Here is a 17,863-nt window from a genome sequence, read left to right as displayed (position 1 = left end):
AGACTTGGAGGACAGGGCTGCAATGTGCTTGCTGGTGGCCGAGGGCAAGGACTTCTCTGTTGTTCCCCATACTATGGCCACTGTTGATCCTTTTGAAAGCTGAGGAGCCCGGCTATGGGCTAGATCAGCCCCCAGAGGACATCAGATGGAAATGCCTCAGCAGTGCGTGTGTGTCTATCAGGATCTTCTCCCAGGAGGTGCCACGGTGGCTACCTGGCTGGAGAGCCAGCCCCCGCTCCAGGGGAGGCCAAGGTAGGAATGCTCCTCACTTGAGCGTTGAGAGTATGGCTGATCCAGAGCCCAGGACGCCATCAGGAATGGGCAGAAGTGGGGGTGGTTTGAGAACAGGGCCTGCAAAGGTGGGTGCAGCTGGAGTTAAATGACTCCCAGGGGTCTGACTGCTCTTGGTCTTCAAACTAGGTCCCCCTTCCCACACATCCCCCAGCTCCACAGAAGACCCAAGAAGCACGGACACAGTGGGGAGGAGGTCTCAGCCCCGCCCGCCCACCCTCCAGTCTGCATCCTCTGCTTCGTGTGCACTGGGCTCTCAGGAAGCGCAGGTGGGCATATGGCCGGGATGGACCCTGCCACCTCCAAGAGAGCCCTCTCCTGTCCTGCCCTGGCCTCCAGCTCGGCCCTCATGGCTGCAGAAACTGGAGTGAGGGTGAGGCAGGCACACGTGCATGTTGTAGGGGTGGTAATCCAGTCAGGCAAGAAAGAAGGTGGAAATGATCAGTGTCTGTCAAAAATTTTATTTTATTTTTTCATTTCACACAGAATGATGTTAAAATAAATCCTCAGTAATATATATTTATATACTTATTTACTTGTGTTGATATTTACAAAAGACCGTGGAGCTCTATGGAGTCTATGTACATCCATGATCAGGTGGACAGGCAACGTTCATTGAGGCACGTATGTACACATATATGTATAACCTATGTACAAATATCAGACCCTACTGACACAGGAACTCTCAGCTGCAGAAGTCCTGGGCGGGGCAGTGTTGGTGGGGCTGAAAGCTTCCAGAATATGTCAGCAAGAATGATAATATCTATACATCCTGTGCAATGCAGTTACAGCTGGTGTCTAAATTTTCATGAAGCAAACAAATAGTTAAAGGACTCCCAACTCCCATGAGTCTTCCCTACAAGTTCTGCTCCGCCTTTGGCTCCCATTGGTCCCCAGCCTCTTATCACCATGGAGACCCCAGTTCCCTTTCGGCATCATCCTTACGAAGCTTTACCATCAGCCTTGGAGTTCCTTCTGCTATTGATCCCAGGGAGGCTTATTTATCTGCCTCTCCTCTTTGAGTTTTCAGGAATTATTAGAGACAGGACACGGGAGGGCAGCTGCGGAATCATGCACGAGCAGCAAGGAAGCCAGTGCACACCCTAATTAGAGTCTGTGCTGCATGGCCCTAAGGGAGTGGCTATTTCCACATTTTATATATATATATATATATATATGTGTGTAATATATAAAATCTCCAGAGACAGTCTATATAAGCACAGAAGCACACAGGTCTAGAAAAGGAAACAGCATCCTGCACTCGCGGTCTTTACAGCTGCATCCCTGATGAAAACTAGAGAATCCTCCTTGATTGCTGGCACCATGAATCCTGACTGTTTCAAGATTACCCTTAGTGGAGAGAGGGGTACAGGGATGCAGAAACCCAGGCAGAGGCCAATTTGGCCAGGGCATTGTTTGCTCAGCAGGCTGGAGCTCGATCATGGGACTTTCCAGCTTCCTGGGGCCCTTCAAATGAAGGAATCATCCAAGCACGACAACAAAAGGAAACTGGGTCGCTGGCTCCCACGTGAAGGCAGAACTGGGGCAGGCACGGAGCATGTTCAGACCCTCCGGAGCTGACGCTTACCCTTGCCAAAGCCAGCCAGGCCACCCCCCTTGCTTTGCTCTCCCACTTCCTTGCCTGTGGCTGCCTGCCCCTTTCCAGCCCTACCTGGCAGTTCGATGTCCTTCCCTGCACTTCACAAGCTAAAAAGGTAGTCGTGACAGCAGCTGACCTGGAAATTGTTTGGTAGGAAAGTGAGTCCCTGAATATTCTCTTCCTCCCAGCTCCTCCTCTCGCTTTCTCTAGCAGCCCAGAGTGTTTATGCGCTCATAACAACAAGGCAGTCAGTGTCTCGGGAATCATTTCCAAGGAGAAGCAGGGCTTACAGGCCTCTCACAAAGACCGAAAAGAGACACTGGACTGAGTCCTCTGGGTAGCTCCCGAAGGTCCTACTCCACAGTCACACCTACACTGCCCTCAGTTATCTGGATGTTGCAGCAGCTGTCCACATTATTATGTAATCACACCTGCCCTGTGCATCGTCAGTGGAATGATTCAGGGAGTTCTCAGCTGCAAGCTCATCTGGAGCATGTCTGACTATTTTAGGAGTGCAGAGGAGTACAGAAAGTTACATCCATTTCCACGCTGAGGTTCATGCAGTGTAAGAAGTGGCCATTCAGACAGACTGCCTCAATGGCCCCAGTTCACCAGCTGGTCATGCTAAGGCTGGGTTATGGGCTTCTACTATCTGACCACGGCCAGCTTGGCCAGATGGGAGGAGTGTTGGGAGATGGAAGGCACCCCTGTACCACCTCAATTGCCCCAGATACCAGTGAGGAATCCCTCCTGCCCCCATCCAGGTAGAGTGCACACAGTCATGCAGGAGGTGAGGCTGAAACTATCCCCCATGGGTCTAACACATTGCCAGGTAAGATGGAGAATGAGAGCATGGTTCAGCTCGGACCCAGCTGTTTCTCCAAAGAGGCAACTGAATTATAGCTGCTCTGCTGCCCACATCCGCAACCTAGATCTGCTCAGAACAACAGGATGGGTTTGTTAGTTCCATGGGTTGTCACACATCTCACCGTCCATGGGGCAGAGATGTTCTTTAGTTCTTCATTAAAAATGTTACTTTCAGATCTCATGAATTCAAGGCTAGGGCACCACTGATGACAAAGACAATGCTAAACAGATCAGTCCTTTGCCAGGTCTTGGAGCTTTCCACCCCCCCCCCAGAGCTACAAAGTTTGGCATAACTTTTCCGGTCCTCAGCGATGAGTTTACAGCCAACCAGGGCAGACAGAACAAAGAAGAAAGCACCTGCCCTTAGATCAGACTTTCCTTTTATCCCTGAGTCAGGCAGCCACCTGGGAGGGAAGGGAAAGATCTGGCGCCTGATCTTTTGTTATAAAAGAACTGCCTTCTCGAGAGGCCCCTCCACAACAGAAAAAGAGCAGAACTGGAGAAGTGGTAAGATAAGAATGCAAAGGAAGGCCATTTTAAAAATTCAAATAAATGCAGTTTATTTCCTGGACTGCCAAATTTACTCCACATTAGTGAAGCTAAAAGGATCGGTCACTGTATAATTGTATAATTTTTGAAACAATGGTATACATATATACATATACTATACATCTATATACACAGATATATGTATATATGGAAAACCTCTGTAACTAAGGACCAATTAACCAAAACCTTGATTAATGAGAATTATGTTTTCTTACTATACTTTCAGTAGAAAGAGGCAAGGGCATTATCTGATACACCAGGATGTGCCCAAATGGCCACCTTCCCGGTATGTCTTGCAAGCAGCGTACATTCAGCTTATCTCTTTAGTCTTCCCCATCTACACTTCCGTACAGTGAACACTGAGGTTTAGAATGTTGACCCTGAGCATTGCAAGGTCTTCTGTCATCTTCAAACACTCTACTTACAAAGGCAGGAAAGTTTATACTAACCTACTTAAGAAATAATTTTTTTCAATAACAAAGGTTGGACCAAAACATGTTTTTCCCATTCCCACTCAAATAACTAGAATTGTAAAGCAATCAGGATGCTCTCTTCCCTGAGGATTTCCCCGTCAGTTAACAGGTTTTGCTGTACACATGTGTACAGAGCAAGGTAGACTGGAAAGTAATGAAATGGGACCCTGGGTGCCAGCCTTCCCTGATTGTCCAGTCTGAATATTTAATCTCACAGATTTTTCCAGGAAAGGGGACTCTTCTGAAGCCCCTGGTTATGTGTGCAAATATTTGTGCAACTGCACACTGTAGTGGGTGGTAGGCTCTTTATGTCATTAATGTCATGCCCTAACCACCCAACTGTCTATCCCTGTAGACCTCTACCCACAATAACTTGCTTCCCTCCATAGCTCTCATGCAGTCCCTTTGGTTAAGCAAGTCAGCTTATTTTGAAGGACAGCTGGAGGGCAAGTCCCCAAATCTGCCCAGGCTACTGATCCCAGGTGCAAACCTCCAGGCCACATTCCCCCAGCATCCATCTCCCTGGGGAGAGGAGGAAGGGAAACAAATGGATCAAGTAATGGCTTTTAGTGCATGGAAATTATCTTCTGTAATGGCTCAGGATGCTTTATTCTTATCTATTGGTAAGCGCTTTCCTGCAGGCTTCCATTACACCCTGCCAGAATGACCGAAAAGTCAACGAGATGGGCTGGCATGAGGTCACTCAAACTCAAGATTTCAGTGCCTAGAGGTTGCAAGAGAATGCTGTGAGAGGAGACAAAAAGAGGGAGGCGGGAGGGAGAGAGGGACAGAGATGCAGAAAGAGACAGAGAGATGCACGGGGTTGGGGGAAGGGGGAAGAATGACAAAGAAAGCTTTCTCATGGACCTTCCTTGTGCATCCATGGCACCTCTGCATATGTTTACATTCCAAAAGAGGGTCAGAGCCTCAGAGGACAGGAGTCATGAGAACACTGAGAAGAAAGGGGAACTACAGAGAGGGTGAACTAATGCCCAGAAGCCAAGGGCATTATCTGATAATCCAAGTACTATCACTTTTCAGTCCTGAGAACAAGAATTTGAAGTAGCTATTGCTAAAGAAAACAGTCACTATTTATTTTATTGCACTTTTCCTCTTTAAAAATATTCAGACAAACTATGAGAAATGGAGCTGAGCTTTGGTGGGAAAGGAAGCAGATAGAAGGGAAAAGTGAACCAGATTAATTTGAGGAAGAGACCCATCCCAGTTTGCAGGGGATCCCTCACCTCCACTCCACTTACCGATTTGATGGGGGAAAAGGGCTGATCTCCACAAGGCCCAAGTCTGAGGCTACAGATCATGGTCACAATAGCCATTGAGACACCTCCCTGCTAGCTGGCTCAGGTGGCTAACGATGTTAATGAGGGTAAGGTCATGAGTTCAAACCTGGCAACGGACACTTTGCCAAAGCTGAGGGAACCTCCACTGTGTAGCCAAGGAGTACCCTAGACATTACAGTCTACATGGACCTGTCGTCTCAGACCAGCAGCCATCACCCAGATGGACGCTGTTAGGACAATGACCCAGGGGAGCCAGAACTGGAGCAGGGCTCACCATCCCCACTCCTGGGTAAACAATTCAAAGCACTGTGCTCCTCCTGCCTGCCGTAGGGGTTATGATGCCACCTTCAAGTGCAATTTGCAAACTGTCCTACAGTTTCCTTTGGGGGAAGTCAGCCTCCACTTCTCTTCTCCACTACTGTGAGCAGTGCTGAACTCCCAGCCTGAGAACCTTCAGAGGGCACTCTCCTTTCTCAACATGGGTTGGCACTTTATGGCTGACCACAAGGAAGTAATTTGGCCAAAGACCTCACTACAATGGAGTGAGAGATCCAGAGAGAGCAGCTAGGACAAGCTAGTCCTGCAGCCCTCCCAACGTGGGGCAGCCACACGAGCACCCAGGCTGGGGGCCTTAGCCAACAATGCTTACTTTCATGGGAGCCCTTTCCACAGTAGGCCAACGGAGTCTGGAGGCACACTCCCTTAGGGCCCTTTTTAAAAGGCTGACCTCCTGGTGACATGCCTACCCCATCCTCAGGAGCCCAGCTGAGAGGGACAGAAGGAAGCAGAGAGGAAGGAAGAGAGTATGTCCAACATCACATAAGTTTCAGGAAGCACAGAGCCTTAATTATGCCCTTAATTAAATTTTGGCTCCTGAAAAGTTTACTCTGAAATTTGACCAACGTAGTTACCCTCTCATCGTGACAACCTCCCTACCTTTCCTGGACCTCTTTCTCTTCAGCTGCCTGAAAACTCCAAGTTTCTTGAAAGTTTGAGCCCATGGAGGCACCTGCTGAAGCTGAAGGGAAAACTGCTATCTTGACTTGGAAACACTCAAAAGGCCCAGTATGCTGTACTAAATGCACAAGTTTGGACCCACGCGTCCATTCTCTGCTGTTGTTGCTTCCTTGGTGGAGATCGAGAGCTGTGACCATCATTGGGAGGGAAGGGTGCGACACATCTGGGACAGCAGCAGGAGTAGAGGCCATGATGCCTGACCTTATGCCTGACTTCAACTCCCAACTTCCACTTGAGGTGAAGCTTTTGCCAAAACACACCCAGCTCTCAGCTAGTCTTACAAGCGGGAAGAACCAGCTCCATGGATAATCTCAAACAGTGGGCAATCTTACCAAGCATTTAAATCTGGCCTTAGAATATAGGATAAAAACCAGGCCCTCTAAAAAACTGTAGTTTGCTTGCGTAGCATTAGGTTTAGGTCCTTAATCACGTTTCACTTGAGCTGAATTGGTGTGCATTTCCTCAAGGCGCAGTTGGATGGGAGGCAGGGCATCCAGGTGGTACCCTATCAGAGTATGCCAAGATTGAACACCCATAGAGGGGACTCAAGAGTTGACCGCACTGGGCTAATGCCCAAGAGCAAGTGAGATGCCACAAGCAAGTAAAGGTGGCTCATCTTAAGAGACAAATCTATATATGGTCTTGACTTTCTGACCCACCCCTGACAAAGCCACTGGGGATGGAGGGGCAATAAGTTCTGTGGACTGAGAGAATGTTTGGGGCATCTTTACTCTGATTCTGGGCCCAGGACCCTGCAGTTTCTTGAGCCACCATTGCTGTCAAGAGAATGGGGCTGAATCCAGAGATCCCAGGGGTTGGGAGCAGGGAGCCTGGGCTATCAGGTTGTCTGTGCAGACTTGCTTTGAAGGAAAGGGCAGGGCAAGGAGGTGTATATTACCAGGCCTCCAGCCATCCCAGGTCTTTGCACACTCTGCACCCGGGTTTCTGGTGGGAAGAAGGTAAATAGGTAGAAACCCCATAAGATTCCTAGTCTTAATCAGAGACCTGCTCAGCAATGGTGGCCCATCTTTCTGCTTTAAACTTTGAGGGTTACTTCTCTGAAATCTGGGGATGAGTGAGAGAGAAAAGAGTTGGAGGAAGAGACTTCTTGAAGGATAATGAGGGGTATAGACGCAGGCTAGGGAAAGGCGATTAAGTCTGATCTTTTGTTTGTGCCTATTAATTTATAGCTTTGGGGCAGAGCAATGGATCTGTGTATATGTATGCATTTCATGTGTATTAAGTGTGTATATTCTTGGGTGTGTGTTCTGTATTTTGTGTGCCTCATAAGAGTGAATGCACTGTGTATATAAACTGAGTTTGTGTGTATTTTGTGTGAAGAAACAATAGGAAAGTATCCTTTGTGTATTTTTGTACGCATACCCATTGTGTTCATGTAGTTTTCATGTATTTTGCATCTGATTGCAGGTTGTATCTTTGTACACGGTGAATGTAGGCCTTTTCTGTAGGTTCTGTATTGGTAAGTACATTTGATGTCTGTGCTAAATGTGCATATTTTGGATTTAGGTATAACCAGATATCTTCGGTGTATGCCCTATTTATTAATTTGGTATCTGTGTATTTTGCATATGTGCTGCATGTTCTGTATTTGCATATGGCAACAGTGTAATCTGTCTATTTTGTGATGGGCGTGCTGGCATGTGTGCCTGTGTGTGTGAAGATTTTATAGTCCCCGGTCAAGGACACTGGGATAAAATATCTACCCCCTGACCCAGGCCTTAGGTATGGGTGGTTTTACCATCTCTTTTCCCAAGGTCTGTGTCCCTCCCACCCCATGTCTTGGAAATTCAGCACCATCTGCCATGAAGAAGAGGAGGAGAAGCACAGAGGCTTTGTGCTGGGCATGGGGAGCCCTGCAGATACCTGGGGATGTGGGTGACCAAGAACTAATGAGCACCCTGGGCCTAGCACCCTGAGCTGGTGCCCCACCCCCCAAGGTAACTGCAGGTGCTAAATAGCCAACAGTGAGGCTAGGGCTGGAGCCACAACTGGGCAGCCTGACCACACAACTCACTGTGTTTGGGAAATTTAAGCCATTATGTTGAAAGGCAAAGAAGCCCAGTCTGTGAGGCAAAAGCTTCCCCCATTTAAGCCATTCCCAGGCCAGCCTGAAGCCCACCTTTAGGCTATGCAGGGCTCATTCACTCTCAACCTGTTCTGGGGGTGGGAACGATTCTAGACCCATCCTTTGGTTTGTTAAGCAGCTCTGATGGCCAGTTTAACGGGGAGAGAGTTTGAGCCTGGCAATCAAAATGACGCCTGTGGCTCACCTAGGGACTCCATCCCTTGCTCCTGGACTTTAGAAGTTTCCACATAGAGGAGGCTCCCTTTAAGTCCAGACCTGTGGAATTGGGTCCCCAGAAGCTTTCCTCCTTGGTATCCTTGGTTTCAAAGCAGACAATCCATTCTGGCTCTTTAGGGAAAGGTTCATGAAAGTGACTGGTGCAGAGCCATATAACAATAAAAACCAAAGTTGGGGGGAAAGATGCGAATGGAGATGATTAACACGATGGACTGTAGAGAGGAGGCCTGGGGTGGGTCTGACCCAGGACAGCTGGAGCTGTGAGGGCCAGAGGGCCCTTGTGCACTCAGTAAGACAAGCTTCAGCTGTGGGAAACTGAAGCTGCAGCACATGGAGGGCAGAGAGACAATTCTAACGTCTAAGAATCCATGAAGACCGGAGTGTCTGAGGCAATGGTAGCAAACCCAGGCCCAGTGGGGTTACCAATGAGATAAATTAACCCATCAGGCCTCTTAGACAACCAACCCACCAAGGAGTGGATTTGCTCCTGACCTGAACTCCAGAGAATGAATATATATATATGTGTGTGTGTGTGTGTGTGTGTGTGTGCATATATACATATACGCACACATATGTGTGTGTATATGTATATATACATATACTCTAGTGCACATAGTCAAACACATGCATAAATTGCCCTGTGTTAAAAATATTGCATAAGCTTATACAAGGTTCAAATGCAATTTTTTCTATAGCTAACTAGGTAGAGGAACTCGTGAAAGAGATACTCGATATATATTATGTACACTGGATCCACAGATCCACCTGTCCTCAGGGCCAGAGGCCCTGGTCAACTGTACAGTCATGCCCATGACTAGGTTAATTCCTAAGGTGCAGTCATGTGAGGTGTTCAGACGCTGCCTTCCCTGCTCACTCTCCTGGCTTTGCAGAGGTCTGTGCCCCCATTTGGAAGAACAGGAAAGGGCTGGGCTAGGGGGCCAGAAGTTTTGGTTCCCCATTCCAAATAGTCTATTTTTTCTCCTGATTGAGGGCTTTTGTCTTCCGATGGGGGAAAAGAAACCCTAGTTCAATGCCTTTCCTAGGCTATTAATACTCTAAATATGAATACTGTGTAGGCTACTAAGAAAAGAGGTTATCTCCTGTGTTTTAAATATTGAGATTCATGCAACAAACACCCATGCATCTCTATCACATCACGGGAAAATTTCACTGCAGTGTCAGTGTAGCTGGGCCACAGCATAGAAAAGTAGATGTCTGCAAACTCCAGTGTAACAAAGAAATAAGATGTGTTTTGGTGACCTTGAAGTCTGCAAAAATGGTGAGATCTGAAGCTGAGAGGTCCCTTGTTTTGTGAGCTTCGTCCCGTAGGCCTAAGGGAGCGAATGTGAAACTTGACAATTCACATTTGGTCATACTAACTGTCCCTCCCCGGGCTTCCCTCACATCGACACTGCAGAGAAAAAACCAAATGCAGCATTTTCCGTTATGAAACAGAAGCCTTCGGAGCATCTACTTGGCAACAGCAATTCACAAACCCTAGCCTGTGACACAGAAAGTGATTCCAACACACAGGACTGTGTGTTCTTTTCAATGCAAAAAATGGGAATGACCTTTTGAATAATTACCAGAGCTTTAAAGCTAAGCCACCATGGTTTTCCTCTGTTAAGGGGGAGGTGGACTCAAATGGGGTCGGGGGTGGGAGGGTAGGGGGTGCATCTCCCAGATGCTGTGTGCATTTACTGAGGAAGGGAAGGTGGCACGGATGTGGTGGGTTATGTATTTGATATGAGGTGGTCTCAATGCATCTTTCTGAAATCCTGGCTCCATAGGTGACTCCCATCTTTGGAAACCCCTAAGCCAGTGACAAAGATTTGCATGAAAGCCATGGATAGATATTCTGTGTTCTAAATCAAAAATCAAAAGATCAAAAGTCACTTGCACAACTATTGCTTTCCATGCAGAACCAGATACACACTGTAGAACACACTGACTACAATGCAGGCTATTATGCAATATCTGCATTAGTTCCATTGAGCTGGGGGTATGTTATTAGGTTTCAATCAGACATCAGTTAACATTTTGGTAATATTCACATAGTTTGTATTAGCCAAGGTGCAGTTGGCTGTTTTCAAGTTTTCCTCTCTAAAGTCCTCATTACTGTTGTTTACCCCCTCCTGGATCTCCATGTAATCAGACTTACTAATGGTAGAGGCACTTCTACTTTTCTTTAGGTCGGGGGAGGATGGGATCTTTGGACAGCTCGTCACTTGCAAGTACTGGGCCTGTTCCTCTCCCTCTGTCTCCCGGTGGTAGAAGTAGTTGAAATTGGACACTATGACGGGGACCGGTAAGGCGATAGTTAAGACACCTGCAATTGCACATAGGGAGCCAACGATCTTTCCCCCAATGGTAGTCGGAACCATGTCTCCATAGCCTACAGTTGTCATGGAGACGACTGCCCACCAGAAGGCATCTGGGATGCTGGGGAACTGGGAATCTCGCTCATCGGCCTCTGCGAAATAGACAGCACTAGAGAAAAGGATGACCCCGATGAAGAGGAAGAAGATCAGGAGGCCCAATTCTCTCATGCTGGCTTTGAGGGTCTGACCTAGAATCTGGAGACCTTTGGAGTGTCTGGACAACTTGAAAATCCTAAAGACTCTTACCAAGCGGATGACACGGAGGATGGCCAGCGACATGGCCTGCTGGCCCTGCTGGGCATCCTCTGGCTTCTCAGCCAGCTCTGTCCCCAGGGTGATGAAGTAGGGGATGATGGCCACGATGTCAATGATGTTCATGATGTTGGTGAAGAAGCCGGCTTTGCTGGGACAGGCAAAGAACCTCACCAAGAATTCAAAGGAGAACCAGATGATGCAGAGGGTCTCTACAATGAAGAAGGGGTCAGTGAAAGATGTCGACTGCTGGTACCCAATGGTGCTGTTGGAATAAGTGTGGAAGGTCACTCCACCACCGTGCATGTCTTCATTCTCATCCCGGAATATAGGCAACGTCTCCAGGCAGAAGCTGACGATTGAGATCAAGATCACCATGACAGAGACAATAGCTATAATCCTGGCAGGCCCTGAGCTCTCTGGGTATTCAAAGAGAAGCCACACCTGTCTCTGAAACTCATTTTCGGGCAGAGGCCGCTCTTCCTCTTTGATGTAGCCTTCATCTTCCCGAAACATCTCCATCGCTTCTTCTCCCAGCTCATAAAACCGAATTTCTTCAGAGAATATATCTAAGGGCACGTTCACAGGTCGCCTCAGCCGGCCCCCAGACTGGTAGTAGTACAAAATGGCATCGAAGCTAGGGCGGTTCCGATCAAAAAAGTACTCATTCCGGAGGGGGTCAAAGTACCTCATCCGCTTCTTTGGGTCCCCTAAGAGGGTCTCTGGAAACTGGGCTAAAGTCTTTAGCTGGGTCTCAAACCGCAGCCCTGAGATGTTGATCACCACCCTCTCACAGCACTCGTGGTCTGCCTCTGGGTCATAGGTGTCCTGCGGGTGCCCAGGGAGGGCGGCAGCCTCATCCGCTGGGTCTCCGGTGGCCACTGTCATAATTGGGACTGAGAGAAGCGCCTCACGCTAGGCCTTCCAGCTGCCAGGCGGCAGGGAGCTCAGGGTGCTGCTTAGGGCCCCAGAAAGCACAGAAGCATTGGCCTGCGCTCCTGCAGGAGAGCCCCGAGGGCTCTCTGAGAGCCAGAGAGACAGCCTCGCTTGGCTGAAAGACAGAGGCAGTTAAGGACATGAGACCACTTGGCATTGGCAGCCTGACCTGGATTGCCATTTCTTGTCTCCCATCTCTCAGCTGAGTTCAGAAACATCACCACCACCACCACCAAAAAACAAAATTTACTTTCACCTCATAACCTGGCTGGGGATCAGAGGGGAGCAGGTGACAGTTTCTCAAGAAAGCTCTGGAATTGCCCTGCCCTGGGGGAAGGTGTCTGGTACAGGCCCCCACTCTGTACCAAACAGGCCTCATGGAGCATAACCCCATACTAGAGGCTGGAAGAGAGCCCTCCCCCAGGCACTGAACTAATGTCTTGCAGATACCCGCACCCTGGGAGGCATTCATAGTGGCGCATATTGGGCCTGGGTCTCCCTCACTGCACCCACCCCATGACTCTACACATGGCTGTTATTAAATAATAGATTTATTTACCTGGCAAAGCAGGAATCTGAAGCTCTCTTCCTTGCAGAGCTGATCAGATGCTGCGGGAATCCTAGATACACAAACAGGCTGCCTGACTCCCCATCACGTCTTCTCACTTGAGCTAGAAATAATGGTGAGTCATTCTGGGCAGGAGGGCAGGCTCTGGGTCCCGGAGGCGAGCTCCAGGGCTGGGCTGGGCTGGAGGGGCAGCGGCGTGCCTGGCCAGGGGCACACAGGACTCGAGGACGGACGAGCTTGGGTCTGGAGACTTTGGAAGGAAGAAGGCAAGATGCAAAGCTCAGCAAAAGCCAGAGTCCTCCTGGCTGTCCTCAGGAGGAGCGACGTTGCCTGGAAAAAACAGCAGCAGCAAGGTGGAACCAGGGCTTTCGGGCAGCTGGTGCCAAGAGTTAAGAGGGCTCTGGAACTTCCCTTCCAGGCCCATCTTCCATTCTAGTGTCACACCTAAGAACCACCCCTCAGCCTCCCAGCCTCCTCTGGGCAGGTTTCCATCAGCTGAAAGCATTTTCTCCCAGGAAACAAGCCTTCAGGCTTGGCTGGGCCTGTCTCCTCCAGAGCCAGATACCCAACCGTCGGTCCTCAGCAGCCATCAGGAGGGACTCTGGGCAAAGTCCTCCCACCCCCAGGTCAGGGTGCAGGTCTCCCAAGGGGAGGGCTTCCTGCACTGCAGCCTGGCTACAAGCTCTGACCCGGCAGGGTCCTGAAGGAGGAAGGCAACCTCCCCATCTCCCCAGCACACATTCCTCCAGAGCTCATGTAGGGAGACTGCTCACACAGAAAGGTCGACTCTACAAAAGCTGGCTGGCTTGGCCCCAGGACTTACTCTCCCTCGGGGATCCCTAGGCTGCAGGCTTCCCTCTGAGTGGGGTGGCATTTGAACTGGGCAAGCGCTCGACCCCCGATTTCTCCCCAAGAGAAAATTCCTCACATCTCCTCTGCAGGGAGCGCAGAACGAACGCTCAGCCAGCCTGGCTACAAGGCGGCTTGGCAGCAGCGAGAGGGGGAGCCTGGAGAAAGCCGGCTTCCGGGCTGGCCCCCTGCCGGCCCAATCCCGCCAGCCCCAGGGCGGGGAGGGGTCTGGGCCCTCTCCCCATCTTCCCGGGCTCCGGCTGGGATTCCGGCGGGCGCGCTCCGTGCTCGGCTCGGCGCCGGCGGACTAGACCCATCAGCTGGCCGCAGCCGCGAGCGCCACCTTAACCCGCTCCTGCCCGGTCCACTGGGGTTTCGCTGCGGGCCAGAGCGCAGCCCACCTCTTTTGCCCCTAGGGTCCAGCCGAGGGACCACCGAGGCTCCATCTCCACCCGGAAACACTGGAGCCTGAACTCTGGGGGTGGGGAGTAGGCTGCTGCCTCAGATCTCAGCTTTCTCCTAAGCGCGGGGGCTCCCTGGCAGCCCACGGCCCCAGGGAAGCGGAAAAGCCCCTCTCTGCCGCAAAGCCGTGTTTATTCCCAGTCGGAGACGGGAAGGCAGCCCGGCCGTCCCAAGGGATTCGGGTCCTACCAACCGGTGCGATTTACCAGACATGGTTATGCTGTCAGCTGCACTTCCCATCACCAGCCAGCTCCTCTCTGCGCCCTCCGCCCCGCGCCACGCACAGCACAGAGGGTCCCTGAGCCCATTCCGTGCCCTCGTCTTCGACAGAGCGCCAGCCCCCCCTCGCCCTCCCAGGTCCAGCCAGGCAGCCGTGGTCCGCACAGGCTCGCCCGCTCCAGACTCAGCCCGAGCCCGCCGCGCGGCAGGCTGCGCCGCCGGGTGCCCCGCAGCCCCTTTGGGCGCCGGGGCAGGAAAAGCAGCACGCGCAGCTGAACGCCCCGACACCGATTTACCCTTCCTGATGGGCACCCGCAGCCTCCATGTTTCTGGGCGACCGCAAGCGGTGGCGGGGTGCGGGCGGCCAGCCGGGAGCCCGCTCTGCAGTCCCGCGGGCGGCGCGTACCGAGCGCCCGGCCGCCGCCCGCAGCCGCACCGCGCCACGCAGCGCCGCACCTGGCCCGGCAGCGAACTCGAATTAAAGGGGCCGGCGGGGACCAGAGCCGGCGAGGCTCGCCGCGCCGCCACCACCGAGCTGGCCTCTTAGTTGGGCCCCTGGGCCTCGGCCCCCTACCCACGAGGAAAACACCCCGTTCTTTGGCAGAGCCCAGCTTACTTTTAACCAGAACTTCGTGGAGAGCTCAGCTGGGTGCTGCCGGGGCTGGGGAACGAGGGGCAGAAGTTGAGGATCAGTCATGACAGGCTCCTGCCAACATAAGGAACTAGGCAAGGAGGAAACAATCAATAGCAGGTATCCTAGGCCCGAGGAGAGATCCAGCCCCAAGGGAGATGTGTTGCCATTACTATGATGCTGCCAGACAGAATCTGCAGACCCCCCTCCTGGCCCTCTCGCGCAGCCTCGCTCCCTCCTCCAGCTCTCTCTCCTCATCTCCCTCTTACCCAGCCAAAGCTTTGGCTTCGCAGGGGAATGCAGCAGGTGTGGGCCGCCCGTGTGGCAGAAACTCGCTGCTGTATTCGCCCCCACCAGGAGGAGCCGCAGGAACAAGCAGAACTGCCGGACCGACCCTCTCTCTCGCCTCCCTGCCCCCATGGCCCAGGCTGGAAAGGCTAGGGGACGTGCAGCTGCCCTAGCAAGGCCCAGCTACCCGCAAAACGGGCCCCCTCACAGCCCTTACAAAGCCAGCTGGCCCAGGGGCTCTGAAACTGGGAGTGCAGCTCATGGCACCCTGGGGTGGGCAGAGCAGGATGACCTTCGCTTCTGGAAGAATGTGTGTGGGACGCCCAGCCGGCCCTCTGCTCAGATGGTGGATCTGAGAGGGTCCAGGGTGCTCTTGGATCGTTCCAAATAGTGGTTCCTTGAGCCTAGACTGCAGCAGACAGGAGCCCTGGATGCAGAGGGTCTCCAGTCCTGGGGAGACTCCTGCTGGGCCCTTCTTGTCGGACAACACTCCTCTCCAGGCCTGTGGCTTGTGATGGAAGCTCTCAGAGCCCACAAGGTCCAGCTCTGTGGGATTCCGGCATTTCATCAGGGTAGTCTACCAGGTAGGGTTTAAGACTAGGGGCCCACCCAGAGCTTCAGGGGGTGGTCTGGGAGGGTGGTGACCTCAGTGAGCTCCGGGTATAAGGCAGGACTAGTTTGGTTCAGGGCCCCTAGAAGCTGGGCCATCAATGTCCCAGGCTGAGTATGGCCTGGAGGTTTTGGAGCCAGCTGGCCTAGACTTAAATCTCTGGTAGGTACGAGGCAATTAATTCATGTCTCTGAAACTTAGTGTCCTCATCTGCAAAATGGGGACACTTCACGGGCTGTTGTGAGGGTTGTTTATGTAAAGGATTTAGCCCCCAGCAGACACTCCACAAATGACAGTTTCTCCACTCTGCTTCCCTATGAAACTCTGATCCTAATGCCCAGCCTCCCGCTCAGCTGTTGACTGTTTCTCTAAGTGCCCAGTCACCAGGTTTTGTTGCCCTCTTCCCTCTGCTCCCCGGTTTGCCCCGCCCCACCCCTCACTTTCCCCAAGGTCTCAGCCATTCCCACCTCCATCGCCAAGCTGTTCTCTAGAACCCTTCTTCACATGCCTTCTGGAGCCTCTGCTGACCACGCTGCAGGGCTGTTTCTCCTTCTTGCCACATCGGGTCCTCATGTCAATTAAAGCACAACAGGCTCATCCATTTGATCGGGTCTGTACATTTTATTCGCCCTCCTTTTTAAAAATGAAAGCCATGGACAGAGGAAAGCTCTTGAGGGAGAATTAATAATCATGCTAATTGGTGACATGTGCTTACCATGTGTCAGACACCATGCTCAGCACTTCTAGCCCAGCGGGGCGTTTAATCCTCACAGCTCTAAGAGATCGTTTCTACCTCAGTATCATTTCATGGAAAAGGAAACTGAGGCAGAGAGAGGTGAAGCCACTTGGGTAGCTCTGGGACATGAGGCAGGTTTTTGCGACTCTAGGACACACACCCTTAGCCCCTACCCCACCCTGCTCAGGTAGAAGAGCGGCTCTTGACTTTCATTTCTCTCTTTAGGATCATCCTCTGACCCCTGTTCCACCTCCTGACTGGCCTCAGGGGTATGTCGTCCTGCCTTTAATACCTGATCCAAGTGTGAACGACAGCCAAAAGAAATTAGCTAAAGAGGGGGGCCAGCCCTGTGGTGTAGCAGGTAAGTTCAGCGTGCTCCACTTTGGTAGCTGGGGTTAGTGGGTTTAGATCCCAGGAGTAGACCTACACCACCCATTAGCCATGCTGTGGCGGAAGATTGGCACAGATGTTAGCTCAGGGCTAATCTTCCACAAGCAAAAAACAAAAATTAGCGAAAGAAAGAAAGAAAAATAAGAAACATAGCAGTTTGTTCAAGGGCACAGGGTGTGGCTCTGGCCCTGGAAGGTGACTGCTGGTTTGGCAGTGCTGTGTGAGAAGAGATCGTGGGCCCAATTCCTAGCTCTGACACTTGCTAGCTGTGTGAACTTGAGCAAGTTATTTAAACTCTTTGAGCCTCAGTTTCCTAATTTGTTTAATGGGACAGCAAAACTGCTTCACAGGGTGGTAAGGATTAAATGAGTTACACAGAGTGGACAGCCAGCTGCTTACCCTAGGTGTTTAGTCACTGTTAGCTCACTTTCCAGCCCTATAGTGATCACTATTTCTTATTTTGGGCCGCAAAAGAAGGGCTGGAATGCCCCTTGATCCCTTCCCTGGGGCAGGTCAAACTCCCAAAGACCGCCCCCTGCCCCTTCAGTCTGGTTTCCTGCTAGGGCCATGCCTTAACTGTCACAGTGAGTGACCTGCCCCTGCCCAATGCAGGAAAGTTGTTGGTTCCTGTGGTCGTGACTACAGTCATTGGAAGGAGGAGTTTATCCGGGTGTGCCCACCCACGCTGATGCCCACCCCCACCAAGCCACAGGAGGGAGGGTCCTTTCGTTCTTCCCACCACAACTCATGAACACAGAAGATGACACGAGCTCCCTTCTCAGTGACACTCCCAGAGGACCAGCTTTCCTTCCTTGTGCGACTGCCACCTCAGCTGATGCTTGCTTCTCCACCCACCCACTCACCCTCTGTCCTGTGGCCCATGGAGGCAGGGCAGGGGAGCACGGAATGCGAGCCCCGGCTCTGGGCTGACAGCTTTCCATAAGTCATTTGATTTCATCCTTGCAACCCATGGGAAAGACGCTACTGACTTTATCTTACAGTTGAAGATACTGAAACTCAGAAAGGACAAGTCCCTGTCCAGGGTCATTTAGCTAGTAAGTGTCGAGGCTGGAACAGAACTCAAGACCGTCTGACTCCACAAACCACCATTCCCGTCTGCTGC

The 17,863-nt window shown here is 51.4% G+C and overlaps 1 protein-coding gene across 6 annotated transcripts; it reads right to left on the bottom strand.

Moving 5' to 3' along the window:
• Positions 1-736: 736 nt before the first annotated feature.
• Positions 737-15,093, bottom strand: KCNA2 (potassium voltage-gated channel subfamily A member 2). 6 transcript variants are annotated; one of them, XM_070608155.1, is made up of 3 exons: positions 14,986-15,093; positions 12,547-12,885; positions 737-12,102 (listed from the first exon to the last, which is right to left on the bottom strand). In XM_070608155.1, exon 3 carries the CDS (start codon positions 11,937-11,939, stop codon positions 10,440-10,442), a length of 1,500 nt encoding a protein of 499 aa, XP_070464256.1. In that variant the 5' UTR covers positions 11,940-12,102; positions 12,547-12,885; positions 14,986-15,093; the 3' UTR covers positions 737-10,439. The 6 variants fall into 6 exon arrangements, with proteins under 6 accessions (XP_070464256.1, XP_070464254.1, XP_008526366.1 ...); XM_070608153.1 differs by having other exon boundaries at positions 14,702-15,012; XM_008528144.2 differs by lacking the exon at positions 14,986-15,093 and adding an exon at positions 14,382-14,622.
• Positions 15,094-17,863: the final 2,770 nt, after the last annotated feature.

Source organism: Equus przewalskii, unplaced genomic scaffold (genome assembly GCF_037783145.1).
Source record: "Equus przewalskii isolate Varuska unplaced genomic scaffold, EquPr2 ChrUn-13, whole genome shotgun sequence".
Classification (NCBI taxonomy): Eukaryota; Metazoa; Chordata; class Mammalia; order Perissodactyla; family Equidae; genus Equus; species Equus przewalskii.
This window is presented reverse-complemented; position numbering and strand designations above follow the sequence as displayed.

Excerpts from the sequence above, each read along its gene's own strand:
- KCNA2 (XM_070608155.1), bottom strand. The coding sequence starts at position 11,939 with ATGACAGTGGCCACCGGAGACCCAGCGGATGAGGCTGCCGCCCTCCCT.